Raw genomic sequence first — 17,739 nt, forward strand, 5'->3', positions numbered from 1 at the left:
AGAAAGAAATACAACTTCCTCTGTAGTATACAGCAACTTTATACAGCAACTGAGAAGATCTGAAAGGATTAGGATTTTTAAATAGAATTAATTTACAAATTTGTTTAACTTTCTGGCACCAATTGATTTGAAAATAAATAAATAAATGTTTTCCACTGTGATACCCCTTTAAGGTTGAAGATATTTATCAGATTGGAAATCATAATGGAAGTACTATAAAATTGTAACACACCTAATAACTTTCATGACAGAGGTTCAATGTTTCCTATAACAATTCCTATGGAAAGAAGGCAAGCGAGATTGTTAGATTCAATATTTGAGCAATTATTTTGCTGCAACTCAATCATGTTCCTCTTTACTAATGTACAGTTTAACCAGTTATACTTCAAGGGTTTAACAAACACAAGTCAAGGTAAGTGTCTGAATGGTATTTCCATTTCATAAAGTGATGGCCTATTGTGGGGGTTGTGAGAATGAAGGGGTGCTGTGCTATTGTAGAGCTGCTTCCCTCAGTAGACTCCTGGCCGTCTTTTCTGTTTACTTAGTTGGGGCCACATTGATAGCTAGGGGTTGTGAAGGATACTCTCACTCATACAGTCTGGACCCCCGTGGTCATAAAGTGATGGTATATCCTAGCAGTATGCAATCAGTTTGTCAAATGGAAATACTTTTTTTACTTTAGGTTAACTAGAAAATGTAGGCATCAAAAATATTGAGCTTCTTTTACACTGTAGACTTTCTACTTATGAATTTGTGCCGTAAGCATGAGATTTTTTTTTCGAAAATATTTGTATGTTTGCGCACTGCTAGTGTGTTAGAAATTGTTTTCATTCTTACAAAGGACTGTTGAGATCGCAAATAGTGTGTATAAGTCAGTGTTTAGAAATGTCCTGCAACTTGTTTACGTCTGTATTCGTTGGTTTTGTGTTCCATTGTTTGCTATGCAAAAAAAGATTTCTTACCTGTAGCAAGCTGGCTTATTTTATTAAATGTCCTTTATTGGTCAACACTGTTGTATATTGCTCTGTGCCTTGAGGAGAGATTTTATGCAAAAGAAAGTGGTTATTAAATGTATTGGTACTTGGAGGATTTAAATCGGTAGATCATTCACTACGAGAAGTGTTGTCTTATGAATTTAGGTAAGTATAACACAAAAAAAGAGCAATTGAAATTCTGAATTGAAATACCTAAGAGTTGTATCCTTTTTTGTAAATACTTAGAGATTATCCAGGTTTCAAAAAAATGTTCCTGGTCTCTCTACAGATTGGGTGGTGTTCTGCAGCTCGGTTCCATTAAACTGAATGGAGCAAAGTTGTAATACCACTCGCAACCTGGGACAGACATGGAGCTGTTTTTCGAAAGAAATTCGCTCTGTTTTTCTATTCCTGGATAACCCCTTTAATTGGTGTATTTAAGTGACCTCGCTCATCCATAAATGTATTATTCACCAATGAAACACACCGTATATGTCCTTGTATACATGATATAAAATGTAAGTGTGTTCTATATGTAGCTTTTATGGGAAAAGATAATTGCCTTTGCAGACGTGGACAACTAATCCAGGGTCTCCAACAGGGAAAAATGTGCAGTAAACCTGGTTAGCATCTGTTATTAGTATTATTTAGTATTTGCATATTATAACCTGACTGCACAGGAATTTGCTTAATTACCATAAAAACTGTGTGTGTATATAAATTTATAGTGAGAAGACCACACAAAATTGCATCAAAACATGGGGGTGGTCTTATCCAAGAAAATGCCCATAATGTATGGTTACCTGAAAAAAAATCCTTCACGTGAAATGAGGTCTGGATATAATTTATATAATGGATAATAGCATAATGTGGTCTAAGGGGTATGTAAAAACTGTTCTCTGTGGAGATACATCCCTTATCTCCACAGCTGATAAATCTAACAGCTGATAAATTTATCATAAATGAGATATTACCCCGACACCACCCTCACTAAATTGATGGTCCTATTAGTGAGAGTCCCCCCCCCCCCCCATTGCTAATATGCAAATAAGCTCTTTTGCAAGATAGAGATGGGAACCGGTGGGAAGAGGGGACGAAGGGAGGGATGCTCGCATTGCTGGCTCCCACCTCCATTGCAAAAAAGAGCTCATTTTCATATCAGCAATGAGGGCTCTGTTTCGCGAACAGGACAGCCAATCGGGGGGAGAAAATCATTTTACTCATGTTAACCCAAACTATAACCCTTTGTATGCGGTTTAGTGTGGTTGAACAAGCTGTCAGATTCCCTTTAAAGAGTTAACTGGCTGATTAGATTTTTTTGTCCACCAGTGCTGTAAAAAAGAATCATTGAAAATCATTTTGGACTTTTAGTGTATGATCACCATTACCAACTTGTTTTTCCTCTCCTCTATAGCATTCAATTTTAGGCAGTGTGTTTGGAGATTCCTTTTATGACCAGCAGATGACAGCACGGCAAACAAATGCTTTGTCCCATCAGGTATGTTGCAAAATTAAATGTACTTTTTAACTCTTTAAGGACACAGTTCATTTTGGTCTTGAGATAACAGCCATAACTATTTTATTTTTCCATCCATAGGGCCATATGAGAGGTTGTATTCTGTTTGAACAATTGTACTTGGGGGGGGGGGGGGGGGGGGAGACAATTTTGCAACTTTAGGAGTTTAGTTTTTTTCTTACACTGTGTTTGTGGTAAAACTGACATGTTCGCTTCATTCTGTGGGTCACTACAATTAAATTGATACCCATGTTCACGTGCTTTTCTACTATTGTACTGCTTTTTATTTTATCGTGTAAGGTTAACAAAATGGGTGTTTTTAAAATTCTAGATTTCTTATTTTTTCTACATACACAACTGGATGAGAACTCATTTTTGAGCTGTGATCTGTAGTTATCGGTATCACTTCTGCTTATATGTGATATTTTTCTTGGATGAGTTGACTAAAAATAGCAATTTTGGACTTTGATATGTTTTTTTTTAATTAAATTTTGTTCACCTTACACCATTATTAAAATTATATTTTAATAGTTTGGACATTTCTGCACAAGGCAATATTAAATGTTTGTTTCATATTTTTTTTTTTTTTTTGTAAAATGAGAGTAGCTAATTAAAATGTTATTGGAGTGGTGGCTTATTCACTTATTGGGGGGAACAGGCCCCTCCCCAAACGACCGTTGTACAATTTGCTTTACATTTTTTATGTCCCCATAGGGGACTATTTATAGCTATCTTTGGATTGCTGTTACTGTTCAGTGCCATGCATTGGCTTAGCACTGATCAGTAACATCAGCGATCTATTTGTAATGCCTACCTATGTGGACAAAGTATACAAGATCACCCCTGGAGTGGCACAGAGCCGGTAAGTAGAGGTCCGCTTGCCATTTTATATATACAATTGATCACTAAGTGATCACTAAAACCCTAAATTTGCCATCCTGTTATCATTTTAAAACTTAACTTTTATTTGTAGCCTTTGAAAACTTGAAAAGTTAAAAACCTCAACTCGCTGGCCTTATCGATATCAACATTGAATTTCAATTCAAAGCCTACAGCTGCATGCTAATTAGAACTGATGTTGTGGCTGCAGTCCACGATCGATATAAACATTGGTTCTCAGTTCTTTATCTGCACTGCTAAAATTGAATGGCTGGACGGAAAACACGTGGTGTTCGGCAAAGTCGTTGAAGGCTACGAAGTTGTAAAGTAACTAGGCCCAAATTGGTTTGATACCCATGATTACATACTTTTCTATTGTTGCGCTTAAAAAAAAAAAAAAAAAAAAGCAAGCTTTTTAACCAAATTAGTACGTTTACAATCCCTCTTTTGACTATAACTTTTTTCATTTTTCCGTATAATCGGCGGAATGAGGGCTCATTTTTTTGCACCACGATCTGTACTTTTTATTGATACCACATTTGTATACAACACTTTAATTAATTTTTATATACTTTTTTTTTATATATATATTTATATAATGTGACAAAAAAAGCAGCAATTTGGGATTTATTAATTTTTTTGTACATTCGCGCCGTTTACCGTACAGGATCTATTTTAATAGTTCATACATTTACGCACACAGCGATACCAAATATGTTTATAAATTATTATTATTTTTTACACTTTTTAGGGGTAAAATGGGAAAAAGGGACATTTTGCACTTTTATTGGGAGAGGGGATTTTTCCATTTTATTTTTTTACTCTTTATGTCCCCATAGGGGACTATTTATAGAAATCATTAGATTGCTAATACTGTTCAGTGCTATGTATAGGGCATAGCACTGATCAGTGTTATCGGCTAACTTCTGCTCTGGTTTGCGCGATCTCAGACCAGAGCCGAAGAAGTTGGGAAGGCGGCGGGGGCAGGTTAGGGGACCTCCGTCCGCCATGTTAATTGACCTGATCCCCACGGCCACACGCTATCAGATCAGCATTAAATGCAGCTGCGCTGCCGCAGATGCCGTGATCTGTATTAATCATGGCATCTGAGGGGTTAATGGCGGACATCCGTGCGATCGCGGATGTTGGCAATTACAGGCGGGTCCCTGGCTTCTATCAGCAGCCAGGACCTGTCGCACATGACCCAATCATCATGCCGATGCTCGCTTTCATGTACACGATGTAAATGTACATCCTGGTGCACGAAGTACCGCCACACAAGGACGTACGTTTACGTCCTTTGTCGTTAAGGGGTTAAACTTTTATCATCATCAAAAAAATTATATAGAATGGTACCCTATATTAGTGACTAATAAATATATGACATTGTGCTACATTAGTGATAATGATATAGTACACTATATTAGTGAAAAAGGTTTGATCATTGGCCAAGATTATCCAAGAAGATATCGCAGGACAGCAGAATAAGTGAAATAGTATAGGCCATTTTCATTCGTTGGATCTCCCTCGATCATACCGGAGCTGGTCCGATGTTGTGTAAGTACCGCAACTAGTTAAGATGTAGTGATTACTATTGATCACATGTAAAGAGTTAATGGCGGACATCAGCATGATTGCTGATGTCTGCCATTTCCATCCAGGTTCAGCCAGCTGATAGCAGCTGGGACCTGCTGCCTATGAAGCGAGGCCAGCTCCTTCCGCTTAGGAAGTAAATGTAGGTCCTGGTGGGTTAAGTTTTGGCAGTCTCATGTGGCCATTGTCAAGCAATTTAATGTGCAAAGTGACTGGTTTATATAATGCTCGGGTGCAGTACAATCAATTCGTTAATACATCAATATAAAGAAATATACAAAATAAAGTGCAAAAGTGCTAGATGACTGTAGTATGTATATAAAAACAATGATGGCCCAAGTGACTATTGTCTGGTTGCCATGTTGTGTGACAACTCTGCATAGGCTCCATGTCACCCAGGGACATTATAAGACCACAAAGGCTCATTTCTATTAAGAGTAGCATATCCTACTACATAAAAAGGTGCACACTGCTTAAAAATGTTATGTATTTTGAACTCTTAAAGATAAGTGAATTATATGCAAACATGTAAAATTTAGAGAATTCAAAGACCGGTTGCACATTTATGTATTTTGCACTAATATGCATGCATGCATGCATAAGGTTGTTTACTTTTTTTTTTTTTTTTAGCTCTATGTATGTCTTAATTTAATGAATGTAGGCCAGAGTTGTTCCAGTCCACAGATTGAAGTGGTGGCCTTAAAGGGGTACTCCGGCCCCAAGACATGTCTGATCGCATGGGTCCCACCACTGGGGACCCGCTCAATCTCTCATGCATCACCCACCTGTCTCAGCTGCACGGAGCAATGATCGCTCCGTGTCTGAACTCTCACGACCACAGAGCCGGAGTATAGTGATGTCACGACTCCGTCCCTTTCAATGTCACACCCCACTCCCTTAATGCAAGTCTATGGAAGGGGGCGTAACGGCTGTCAGACCCCCTCCCATATGCTTGCATTGAGTAGGCGGGGCATGACATCACAAGGGGGGTGCGGAGTCGGGACGTCACGATACTCCGGCCCTGTGGTCATGAGTCTTCAGACATGGATCGGTCATCGCTCCGTGCAGCTGAGACAGGTGGGTGCTGCATGAGAGATTGCGGGGGTCCCCAGCAGTAAGACCCCCACAATCAAACATCTTATCTCCTATCCTTTGGATAGGGGATAAGATGTCTTAGAGCCGGAGTACCCCTTTAACTAAGGAATTTACCTTTTTTTTATTTTAATAGCTTCTTTCTGAAATCAAAAGTGATTTCATTATGGTCCAAATTTGCCAATATGTCCTTTATTGCCACATTTGAGAGACAATTTGCATTGATGGTTTCTTTATAAAATCTAACAGAGCACCATTTTTAGTTTGATCTTCTATTGACCGGGGAATTAGCCTGCATTAGAGCTTGTCTGCATGGGGATAGTTAACTCTTAAAACGATTCCACTTCTCTTCTGTGCAGTCTGTTCCATTTCCTTGTGCCATGCATCCTTAGACAAGTCATCTGTGCTAAGACGTTTACAGCTTATTCCAGGGATGATTGTCTACTCCCCTCTAAAGCTCCATCCCTACTGACTTCACTGCATTACTTTTTTTTCTCCATCAGGTCATCCTTCATAGTCTCTTAAATATCATGTTAAGAACAAGTTTTTGCTGGATCACAAATGAATTCATTCTGTGTGCATCTTTCAATATATGCATCTGTGTTTACATGATTAGAATGTATTTAGTTTAGTTAGATTAGATTTTATTTGGAACAATCTGATAGTTTCATTTTCCCACATATGATTCCTTCTAATAACATCTGAGCTTTTCTCATTTTGATGTCGCTGAGTGAATATTCTGTTTTGGTAGTGTATACTTAGCCATATAAATAGCAGTTAAATCAGTAGACTTTAGCAGAGATTTTTACTAACTTTTTTGAAAATATGCTTTCCCCCCAAAACTCCCCTTATGTGTTATTCATCTTGTCAGTACACTTAGAAGCAATAGGAAGACTAAATTGTGAGAATGGCAATTTTTAATATTTTTATTATTTTAGTAAATATAATGACATTTGGAAAGTCTTTCTGACTTAAAAACATACCCATTATCTTACAGACTGCACTTAAATGGGAAACATTGGTAAATATTTAATACTGTGCGTATCACATTGCGCTAAATTATTCAGTACGCTGCAGCTGAGATCTGTGCTGCTTACTTGCTGCAAGTAAATGAGAATTGGCCTCCCTAATGTAATATGGATATTGATTTGTGATTGTGGGAACAAATGTACAATGTTTAACAGTACAAAATAATCTGTTTCAGGTAACCGGTTCCTAGGTCTGCATTTAGTATAGAATCAATTAGACTCAAATGTCCAATCATCACTCTTATGATATTTTTAGGGTTACAGACTCTGGACACTTAAAAGGAAACTGGTCCTGATGATCAAGAAGTGCGGTCTGCATACATCCTGTTGTAGAGCAAGAGGAGCTGAACAAATTTAATATATATAGTTTTCTGGGGTAAAGATTTATTAGCAAAATCATGTGGCTATTCGCCATGGCATGCAGGCAGTCCAGTCCACAAGCAGTAGCCACAGTATAACTGTGGGCAGGCAAGTTTGCATGCTTATGTAGGGAAGGATATTCTTTAATGACAATGCCCACTGTCTTTTTTATTTTTTTATTTTTTTTTACTGGTAGCATTTTAGATGTAATGTGACTTTTTTTTATTTATCGCTTTTTAATCCTGGTTATTAAGAATAAAAATGACAAACAACATGGCAAGTCTGAGACTGTTTTAATTTTAAAAATTTTTTTTTTATCTGGGTAAAAAACATGCCAGACAATGCTGTCGAAGATTGGAATATAATCAGATTATAACCAGGATTTCCTATCTTGGCCACCTTTTGGCATTTGTCAACCACAGATAGCAGCTGATTTATCAATCAGCCTGAAACCCTAATTGTCTGGTTTTTCCCATAACAACCAATCCCAGCTCAACTTTCACTTTACAAGAGCCCATTAAGATTCAAAAATTGAGCTGTGATTGGTTGCTGTGGGAAAAACCAGACAATTAGGGTTTCAGGCTGATTGATAAATCTCCCCCTATGTGTGCAATATATGGACATGATGTACTAATGTATCATGCTGCCTCAATGACTCCACAGGAGCTGCATATGTCATTACTCTGTGGTATGTATGCCTTTTGAGAGAAAAAAAAAAGTGAAAAGATTGATTCATAGCACAGGTGGAAACAAGATTTTTCTTACCAACTTATGCAATAATCCGCATAAAGGAAAATATAAAAGCTTTTTTATGTATAATTTGTGGCTTTTGTTTTTTACTTTTTCTGCAGCTTGAACAGTTCAACATGATTGAAAATGCAATCAGCTCTAACAGCCTTTACAGTCCTTGTTCGACCCTTAACTATTCTCAGGCTGCTATGATGGGACTTACGAGTAGTCACAGCAGTTTACAAGATTCTCAGCAGCTTAGCTATGCCAGCCACGGCAACATACCGAACATCATCCTCACAGGTAAGTCATTTCTATTCAGCTTGAGCAATATGCAGTACATTCCAGAGATACATTTTCTTCTTTACCTAATCCTTATGTTTATCATTTTCAGTAACAGGGGAGTCTCCCCCAAGTTTATCAAAGGAACTTTCCAATTCATTGGCTGAGGTTGGAGATGTAAGTTTTGACTCTGATTCACAGTTTCCATTGGATGAACTGAAAATTGATCCCTTGACTTTGGATGGACTGCATATGCTTAACGACCCAGATATGGTCTTGACTGACCCTGCCACAGAAGATACTTTCAGAATGGACCGACTGTAGACAAAACACTTGCAAATTACAAAATATGCTGCCCCCTGCCCCAGCTGAGCATAAAAGTTCAGCAAGTCAGCCGTGTCTAAGGCAACTGCTGAGAGGTGTTGCTCTGTGATGTACAATGAGTAAAACCTTGTTGTCCCAAGCTTGCAGTGCTACAAATCCCTCATTGTGCAACATGTTTTAGATCTTGTAATTCACTCATTGCAGCCTGATGAAGGACTACACATGAAATCCCCACTCTCACCACCAAAGTTGTCCTCGGCAAAATGACATAAGCACCTGTGCGGAAGTTAGGGAATAAAAGAAGAGCTATACAGGAAGGTTGTGGTCTTCAAGATATATCCAGTAATGCTGCATACCGAATATAAACAGTGATGAACGGAAGGCCAGAACATAAGTTGTAATTAGTATTTCTATCAAAAATTCAACTTAGATCTGGGAATATGCTGCATGAATACATTTAACCATGCTCATGTATTCATAAAGGAAAAATTCTTTTCAGTCAAGGCGATCTGTAGCGCAGTGCTATTTGGAGGATGAAAGTGATCTTCAGTGGAGACTTTCCTGTAGCTAAATACATCTGATGCAAGCTTCTTTCTATTCCAGTCTTTTAAATTGTGTATTTTGTTAATTGTTTTGTTTCTCGGTCTCTTGACCCAGTTGCTGCAGGAAAAGGCCGGCAACAATAATGTTAAGTACTGCTATTTAATTTTCTATAATATTTAAGTGTTTTACAGGTATGGAGTGTTGTGATGCTTCATAATGCCAATGTTTTTTTTTTTTTTCTTATGCAAACTGGAAGTTAATTTCTGTAGAATAATGAAAAGGGAATGCTGTGTGAATTTTACCAAGAAACTCACTTATTCTAGAAAGAATGGACAAACCATGGTTGTCATTTGCTTAACCTTAATAGTTCCTTTCCACTGAGTAATTGGTAATTACACGGTGACACCGAATATACTAATGAATCACCGTGTCAGTCTTGTTTTATTGCTGCTGGAAAGTGGTATAGCAGCTAAATAGCTATTATTTTCTCCCTCTTGTATGCTAATAACATCAACAAAGCATGCTCATGCATGTTTTATTGTTCAATGAAAAAAACAATACCTGCCGTTGAAAAGATGTCTTTGCTGCAATGCTGCACATTTGTAATACCAGCTCTCTTATCTGCATTCAAGATGCAGCTTCATGGACAAACTATTACACAAAAATATCACTATCTTTGCTATGATTGAGATGTAACAGTGCACGATGCAGACAGGTTCTGTGATTTATGCACCATTTTACAATACTTATTGGTCTGAAAGCCTTCTATTAAGTCAACCAGAAACTCATTCCTGGTGACGAACGCCTGGGAAGGTTGCTAATTTTCCCTGACCGAGGAAGGAGTGTGCGATTATACTAGTGTGTATGCATGTCTGTAAAAACCAAATTGATAATAGAACAAAATGATATTGACCGTGTTTCCTTCAGTACAAACCCTTCAGCATTATTATCACATATGCCTTATATGTTTAGGGCCCTTATAGCAAAACATAAACTGATCCCTAGAGTGAGTGACTACTGCTGGGTGCTGGTTTTAATTGAAAAGAAAGCTTTTGGAAATGTATTAATGTTAAACTGAAATGCTAATAGAAAAATTATACAAAAAATCTATTCAATGTTGAATTAAGACAGGATATAAGAATGTTGTTTCCAGTATTTGATTGTTTTTAGTCTATCATTTCAGAATTGCCTGCAAGGTTTGATATTTTGCTTTTAGCAACCCTTTAAACTTTTTTGTGTGTGTGTGTGTTGGAGCAAATATCAGTTCATGCTTTCACAAACACAATACTACTCTTAAGTGACCGTACCTGAACTGGGTATAGGCAGGCTACCAATAATTATTAAAATAAATTGGACTAAATGAAAAATCCATCTTTGCTGGGAGTTGGCTCATAATGATCTCAATGCTGACCGTTCCAGTTCAAAATCTGACTACAAACGTACCTCTTGGCAGCATGTTCTTGATTCTGCTCCATATTCTGCCAACCCTACGTCTCCTTGTTTACAAATATATAGAATGACATTCATACGATGCCAAGTAATTTTCGCGTGAAAGACAATTGAGTACCACTGTGGTGGTAATTTATCATGTTACACTGCATTGCAAAGTCAGATATTGCGAAGTAAAAATATATTACATATTTTATTTATAGACCCAAAAAACTCTGTTCGAGCCACAAATGTTCCTATACCAATGCTTTTATTTTTCTTTTATTTTTTTATTATATTTTTTTTTAAGAAGACACTAATCTCAAAAGCAGGGATGTTCAACATACTGTACTATCTCACCACTACATTGGTAAGCGTGGATGCCCCTGAGTTTGTTTTTGACTGCTTTACAGGTCTGCTCTACATACTATTGCTTGGGTAGTCATTATTGCAAATCATATGTCTAGCAAATAAACATGACTTTTTTTTATTTATTGTTTTTATCCACCGTACCATATATATTTACAATGCATTCAGGAAGTTTTCAGATTAACTTTTTTCACATTTTGTTGAGTTGCGACAGAGTGAAAACATATTACAGTTCTTTGCTAATTTAAAGGAAAAACTAAAATGTTGGATTCATATAAGTATTCAGACCCTTTACTCAGTACTTAGTTGAAGCTCCTTTGATAGCACTTTCTGCCTCTAGTCTACTAAAGGTTGATGCCACATGGTTTGCACTCCTGGATTTGGGGATTGTCTGCCATTCTTCTCTGCTGATGCTCTTAAGCTCTGACGGGTTGGATGGAGGTTTTAGTTCAGAGCTCTGGCTGGGCCATTTGTGAACTTGCCCCTAAGAGCTACTCCTGTGTGGTTTTTTTTTTTTTTTTGCTTAGGTTTATCATCTTGTTAAAAGATGAAGGTGGAAATGTGAGCTTGATTAGGTTTTCATTAAGAGTAGCTCTGTTCTGAATATCTTTGCTTCATCAACCTCCTTAACCCTGAACAGTCTCCCTGTCCCAACTGCTGAAAAACACCCCCACAGCATGATTCCATCACCACCATGCTTTACCGTAGGAATAATATTGGGCAGGTGATCATCACTCTTTTATTTGAGGCCACAATCTTCAATCTTAGGTTTCTCAGAGAAGATAATATTGTTTTTCACAGTCTTAGAGTCAGTAAGGTACTTTTTTTTGGACTTTCGTGTGTCTTTTACTGGAGTGCTGCAGTGGTGGTTGTCCTTCTTTTAAAGTTTCTCCCATCTGCACACAGGATCTTTGGAGCTCAGCCAGTGTGACTATTGGGTTCTTGGTAATCTCTCTTACCAAGTTCCTTCTTCACTAATTATTTAATTTGGTGGGGTGGTCAGCCCAAGAAAGAGTCCGGGTTGTTCCAAACTTGTTACATTTAAGAATTTTTTTTAGGCCACTCTGCTCTAGGGAATTTTCAGTGCAGCAGAATATTTTAAATGCTCTAGATTTGTGCTCCACACAATCCTGTCTCTGAGTTCTACATGCAGTTCTTGCCCCCTCATGGCTGGGTATTTGCTCTGATACGCATTGTCCCCTGTGAGACATAGTAAAGACAGTACTACGTCTTTCCAAATTATGTCCAGTCAACTGAATTTACCCCAGGTTACTCAAGTAGACAGGAGAGCTGGGGCCTCAGCGATCGTGGGGGCCTCAGCGGATAGGGGATATGTTTCTCAGTAAAATTGAGCATAAGACTTCTTCTTTTTAATGTTCATAATAGCTTATTATTGTAGTATGACCACACACTAGATGCTAAATACGTGTTCCACATCATCTTTCCATGGCTTCATATCATTGGATATGTAGAACCCTATGAGGACAGCAAGCAGCTTAACAACCATGGCCTGGCTGCATCTTTCTGTTAGCACAAATGCAGACTAAACTGCTTGTTTTAAAGTTATTTATGTATAATATATGCAAATCAGCTCATCACACCACCTTCACAGGTAGTGTGTCCTGCAGTCAGTTCTGAGACTTCTTAACTGGAGCCTGAGCTGGTTGCAGGACACACTACCTGTGAAGGTGGTGTGATTAGCTGTTTTGCATATTTTTTTACCCAGGAGCCCACAGAGTGCTATATTGCCTATTGCCTACTTAAATTTCCGTTTTACACCAGAAGTGGTGTCCTCTCCCTGAGGAAAGTACTGACCATATATATATATATATATAGATATATATATATATATATATATATATATATATATATATATATATATAGCATGTCAATTTTACAATATGACATTGCATTTAGAATATATATGGGGAATATTTTTTGAACTATGCAGCTATAGTAGAATACTTTATAGTATAAAACATTTAATTGTATTTCGTCTTGTAGTTTTTTTTTTGTCAGAGATTACATAAGAATGGAGCCAGCGCTTTTTCTATTTTTTTGATGCCATTAAATATGTATACGTTATATATCATTTAAAGTCCTATAAAAATGTGTTATTCACTACCTATGTGCTCTAGACTAAAGCCAATTTTATGTTGACAACGTTTACATGCATTTTGTTCCTCAAACTGAATAAAAATATGAAGGGTTTCTACTAGCATGACTACTTATGCAGCTAAAATATCCATTAATGACAATCTCACATAAAAATAGTAGTGTATCTGGTTCCTATTGAACTATGGCATATAACCTCCCATCCTTCAGAAAAGTGATCAGTAAAGGTAGTTGATATGAATGACATCACAGTTCCATAATTATACTCTGTATACCAGTTGTAATGGGGCTCATTGTTCACATCACAGGATAGGGGATAAGTGTCAGATTGCAGGGGGTCCGACCTCTCCCCTTACAGGGCCCCAGCTCTTCTCCTGAATGGGTCATGTTCAACCACCACACAAGGCGGCAGCTGACACGCCCCCTTAATGCAGCTCTGTTGGAGAGCCAGAGGGTTGCACTTGACAATCTCCGGTTCTCCCCTACAGCTGCATTAAGGGGGTGAGTCGGCCACTGCTTTGTGCAGTGGTCGAACACGCCCCATTCAGGAGAAGAGCCAGGGCCCCGTAAGGGCGATATGACACAAAGTGTGTGTTGGCTGGGTCTGAATCTTTACTCCCACGGTGCCTGAACCTGGCTAGGGCAGTAATTAGCTAAGTTAGTGTTTCCTGCAGGTCCTAAGGAATGCACATCTCAGCTAGGTCTGGACACCATGGGACAGACATGGCAGGGGATTCAGGCAGGTGAGTATTTTTCATTTTCAGTCCTTTTCCAGCCAAGACACACACCTTGTTTTTTGATGGACAACCCCTTCAAAGTTGATTGCAAATTTGTTTTTAAGAAGGATACATCATGATGCCGATGTATCCTGTGCCATTATAGACTTGTATTATGAGGAGATCATTCAGGACACCAATAAGACTGTCTCTCTTTGTCTGTCCTATATAAAGACAGGGACTTTTTAAACATGATAGAAGCCCCCTTAAAACCCTTCAGATCTGTTAAAGGGGGTATTCTGCCCCTAGACATCTTATCCCCTATCCAAAGGATAGGGGATAAGATGTCAGATCGCCGCGGTCCCGCTGCTGGGGACCCCTGTGATCCCCGCTGCGGCACCGCGCTATCATTATAGCACAGAGCGAGTTCGCTCTGCACGTAATGATGGGCGGTACAGGGGCCAGAGCATCGTTACATCATGGCTCCGCCCCTTGTGATGTCACGGCCCGCCCCTTTCAATACAAGTCTATGGGAGGGGGCGTGGCAGTCGTCACGCCCCCTCCCATAGACTTGCATTAAGGGGACGGGCCGTGATGTCACGAGGGGCGGCGCCATGACGTCACGCTGCTCCGTCCCCCGTATCGCCCGTCATTACGCACAGAGTGAACTCGCTCTGTGCTGTAATGATAGCGCGGTGCCGCAGCGGGGATCCCGGGGGTCCCCAGCAGCGGGACCGCGGCGATCTGACATCTTATCCCCTATCCTTTGGATAGGGGATAAGATGTCTAGGGGCGGAATACCCCTTTAAAGGGGTTGTGCGCTGCCCTAACTTTCGGAGCTCCGCTCATAGCGTCCGGAAGTTCATTACTCCGAACGCTGTGTGCTGGCTTCCGTGTTCGCAGCCGCTGTCACGCCCCCTTCCCATAGACTTCACGAGGGGCCGGGCGTGACGTCACGCCCGGTGGCCGCGAACACGGAAGCCCGCACACAGCATTCGGAGTAATGAACTTCTGGACGCTGTGAGCAGGGCTCCGAAAATTAGGGCAGCGCACATCCCCTTTAACAAACTTATAAAAAATTATAATAATTCATCAAATGGACAATTTAAAAAGATAGCCAACATGGTGGGAACAGGCCCTCAATCTTTGTCCTATTGGCTTGTTAGATGCAATAATAACTGCTATAGTGTTTATAGATCACTACAACCTGAATTCACTACCAGCACCATAGTTGAGAGCAAATTAATGCAGTTACAAACATCACAAAATGCCAAAAATTGCCCCTAAACCGTGTTCATATAGCTGTGCAAAAGAATATGATTTTTATAGAGAAGCAACTTGCTGTTAGGCCATATGGTTAGGTTTTCAGTATTATCATTACACATGTTATTTCTCATAAAACCTAGAAAGATAAAGGGGTAGTTTCCTCCTATTAGCAAAAATGGGATTATGACTTACTATTTTAGATAAATGTCTGTTAGCAAGGCCATTTTTTTTACACTTATTACATGTGTAGATATGAAACTTTACTTACTAAATTAAGGTGTCTGTGTCACTTTAGAATAAAACTTTTTATATGTCATAGAGGCGTGTCAATAGTTTTGATCAGTCTGGATATTCAGACCCTCCAATAATCACTAGAACAAGCCAGGCGAAGAACATGGTTGATCGCTTTAATCTCCAGCTTGCTGTATTTTCCACGCTGCTGCAGGAGAGGAACTACATGGTAGGGCTATAACATCCTTCCCCTGCAGCAAGACACAGAGTGCAGCTCTTAGCCTTGTGCTTCTCCCAGCTCTACCTAACCGTTGGTGGGGTTCTTTGATCTGGACCGTTTAAAAGCATTTGACATGTCTGTGTGACGCACTTAAGAATAAAAAAATTACTGATCACATACCCATATATGTTCTCATTGTAGACACCTTGGAAATTGTAAAAATCTCACTAAGCACTTTACATTTTCATGCAATTTAAAATCAAAGTGGTCATTAAAAAAATGCACAAACATTCATAATCCTGGCTAAAAGTGTGATACAGAAAGATTAGACATAATACTTTCTAAATATAAATAAATAGATATTTAAATGTGCAGTGTTCAAACACACTACTTATGCCTATGTCTGCATGCATTAGAAATTTGGTTTTAAGCAAAAATGTAACATCCCATAAACTACAGAAAATGCACAGTTGGGAAAATGGGTGCAGTCTTAAACCTTGTATGTTTCCTAGGAGCACCCAACCCAGCAAAATGTATTAGAACAGATGTGCTGCTAAAACTTTCTTGCAAGCACACTCAAAAACAATGGTACAATATGAATATGTGCAACCAAAATCTCTTATGTCCACAAATGTATTAAAATATACTCTGAACAGTTTTTAACAGCATTAAAAATATTTGACTGGTATAATGAATAAAATTGCTTATGCCATTACAATGGCACCTGCTTAAGGATGGTATATGTGAGGCACCAAAGGAAAAGTCATTTCTTGAAGTTGATGAGTTGGAAGCTCACCAGCTCAAAAGTTGGAAAATATGTGCGTACATATCTGGGTGACTTTGACAAGCAGCACATTCTAATGACCAAATGACTGGATCAGATAATCTCCAAAATGGCAGGTCTTATTTATTGGTTAGTACCTACCTACAGTGGTATATACCAGAAATGTGGGCATCCTAGACTCATTGGAGCATACAAGAAGCAAAGACTATCTCATCTGGTCTGATCCTACAGAAGATTTACTGTAACACAAGTTAATGCAGACTATTGAAATATACTATGCATTGCAATTTACTGTATGTGGAACTACACAGCCACAGACATCAGTGTCCATGCTTACCTTTGTCCTGCGCACTTACAGTGGGTTCATAGGCATCAGAATTTAACCAGGGAGCAATGGAAGAAGTTGGCTTGATCTGATGAATCATGTTTTGTTTTACATAATATGGACAACTGAGTGTGTCTGCATCACTTACCTGGTGAAGCAATTAAAGGGGTTCTCCGGTGCTTACACATCTTTTCCCCTATCCAAAGGATAGGGGATAAGATGCCTGATCGCGGGAGTCCCGCCGCTGGGGACCCCCGGGATCATGCACGCGGCACCCCGTTTGTAATCAGTCCCCGGAGCGTGTTCGCTCCGGGACTGATTACAGGCGACCACCGGGTCGGCGGCGTGTGACGCCACGCCCCCGTGTGATGTCACGCTCTGCCCCTCAATGCAAGCCTACGGGAGGGGGCATGACAGCTATCACACCCCCTCCCGTAGGCTTGCATTGAGGGGCGGAGGAAGTTCTTTTCTTTTTGTATTTTCTTTCTGCCTAACCACAGTGCTCTCTGCTGACACCTCTTTCCATTTTAGGAACTGTCCAGAGCAGGATAGGTTTTCTAAGGGGATTTGCTCCTACTCTAGACAGTTCCTAAAATTGACAGGGGTGTCAGCAGAGAGCACTGTGGTCAGGCAGAGAGGAAATTCAAAAATAATACAACTTCCTGTGGAAGTTCATATGGCAGCTGATAACTACTGGAAGGATTAAGATTTTTTAATTGAAGTCATTTACAAATCTGTTTAACTTTCTGGCACTAGCTGATTGAAGAAAAAAATGTTTTCCAGTGGAGTACCCCTTTAACATTTTTGATGAGCTAGGTCATTACCTTTTAAATGGCAAATACAACTTAATGCATGCACTTTTAAAGTAATTTAGCATCAACAATTATAAGCAAAAATTGCTTATAAATATAGCTTTGTGACAAAGATGCATAACTGAGCAGATTCCTTATGCAAGCAAATAGTAA

The 17,739-nt window shown here is 39.1% G+C and overlaps 1 protein-coding gene across 5 annotated transcripts in view; it reads left to right on the plus strand.

Annotated features, from left to right (window-relative positions):
• The window catches only part of CRTC1 (CREB regulated transcription coactivator 1), a 205,479-nt gene extending 192,560 nt beyond the window's left edge, over window positions 1-12,919 (plus strand). For all 5 annotated transcript variants that reach the window (XM_056574770.1, XM_056574780.1, XM_056574751.1 and 2 more), the window contains 3 exons: window positions 2,389-2,472; window positions 8,294-8,474; window positions 8,566-12,919. In XM_056574770.1, coding sequence (XP_056430745.1) covers window positions 2,389-2,472; window positions 8,294-8,474; window positions 8,566-8,777 — 477 coding nt within the window. In that variant the 3' untranslated portion in view covers window positions 8,778-12,919. The remainder of the gene's footprint in view (window positions 1-2,388; window positions 2,473-8,293; window positions 8,475-8,565) is intronic.
• The last annotated feature ends 4,820 nt before the right edge of the window (window positions 12,920-17,739 follow it).

This window comes from Hyla sarda, chromosome 1 (genome assembly GCF_029499605.1).
Source record: "Hyla sarda isolate aHylSar1 chromosome 1, aHylSar1.hap1, whole genome shotgun sequence".
Lineage (NCBI taxonomy): Eukaryota > Metazoa > Chordata > Amphibia > Anura > Hylidae > Hyla > Hyla sarda.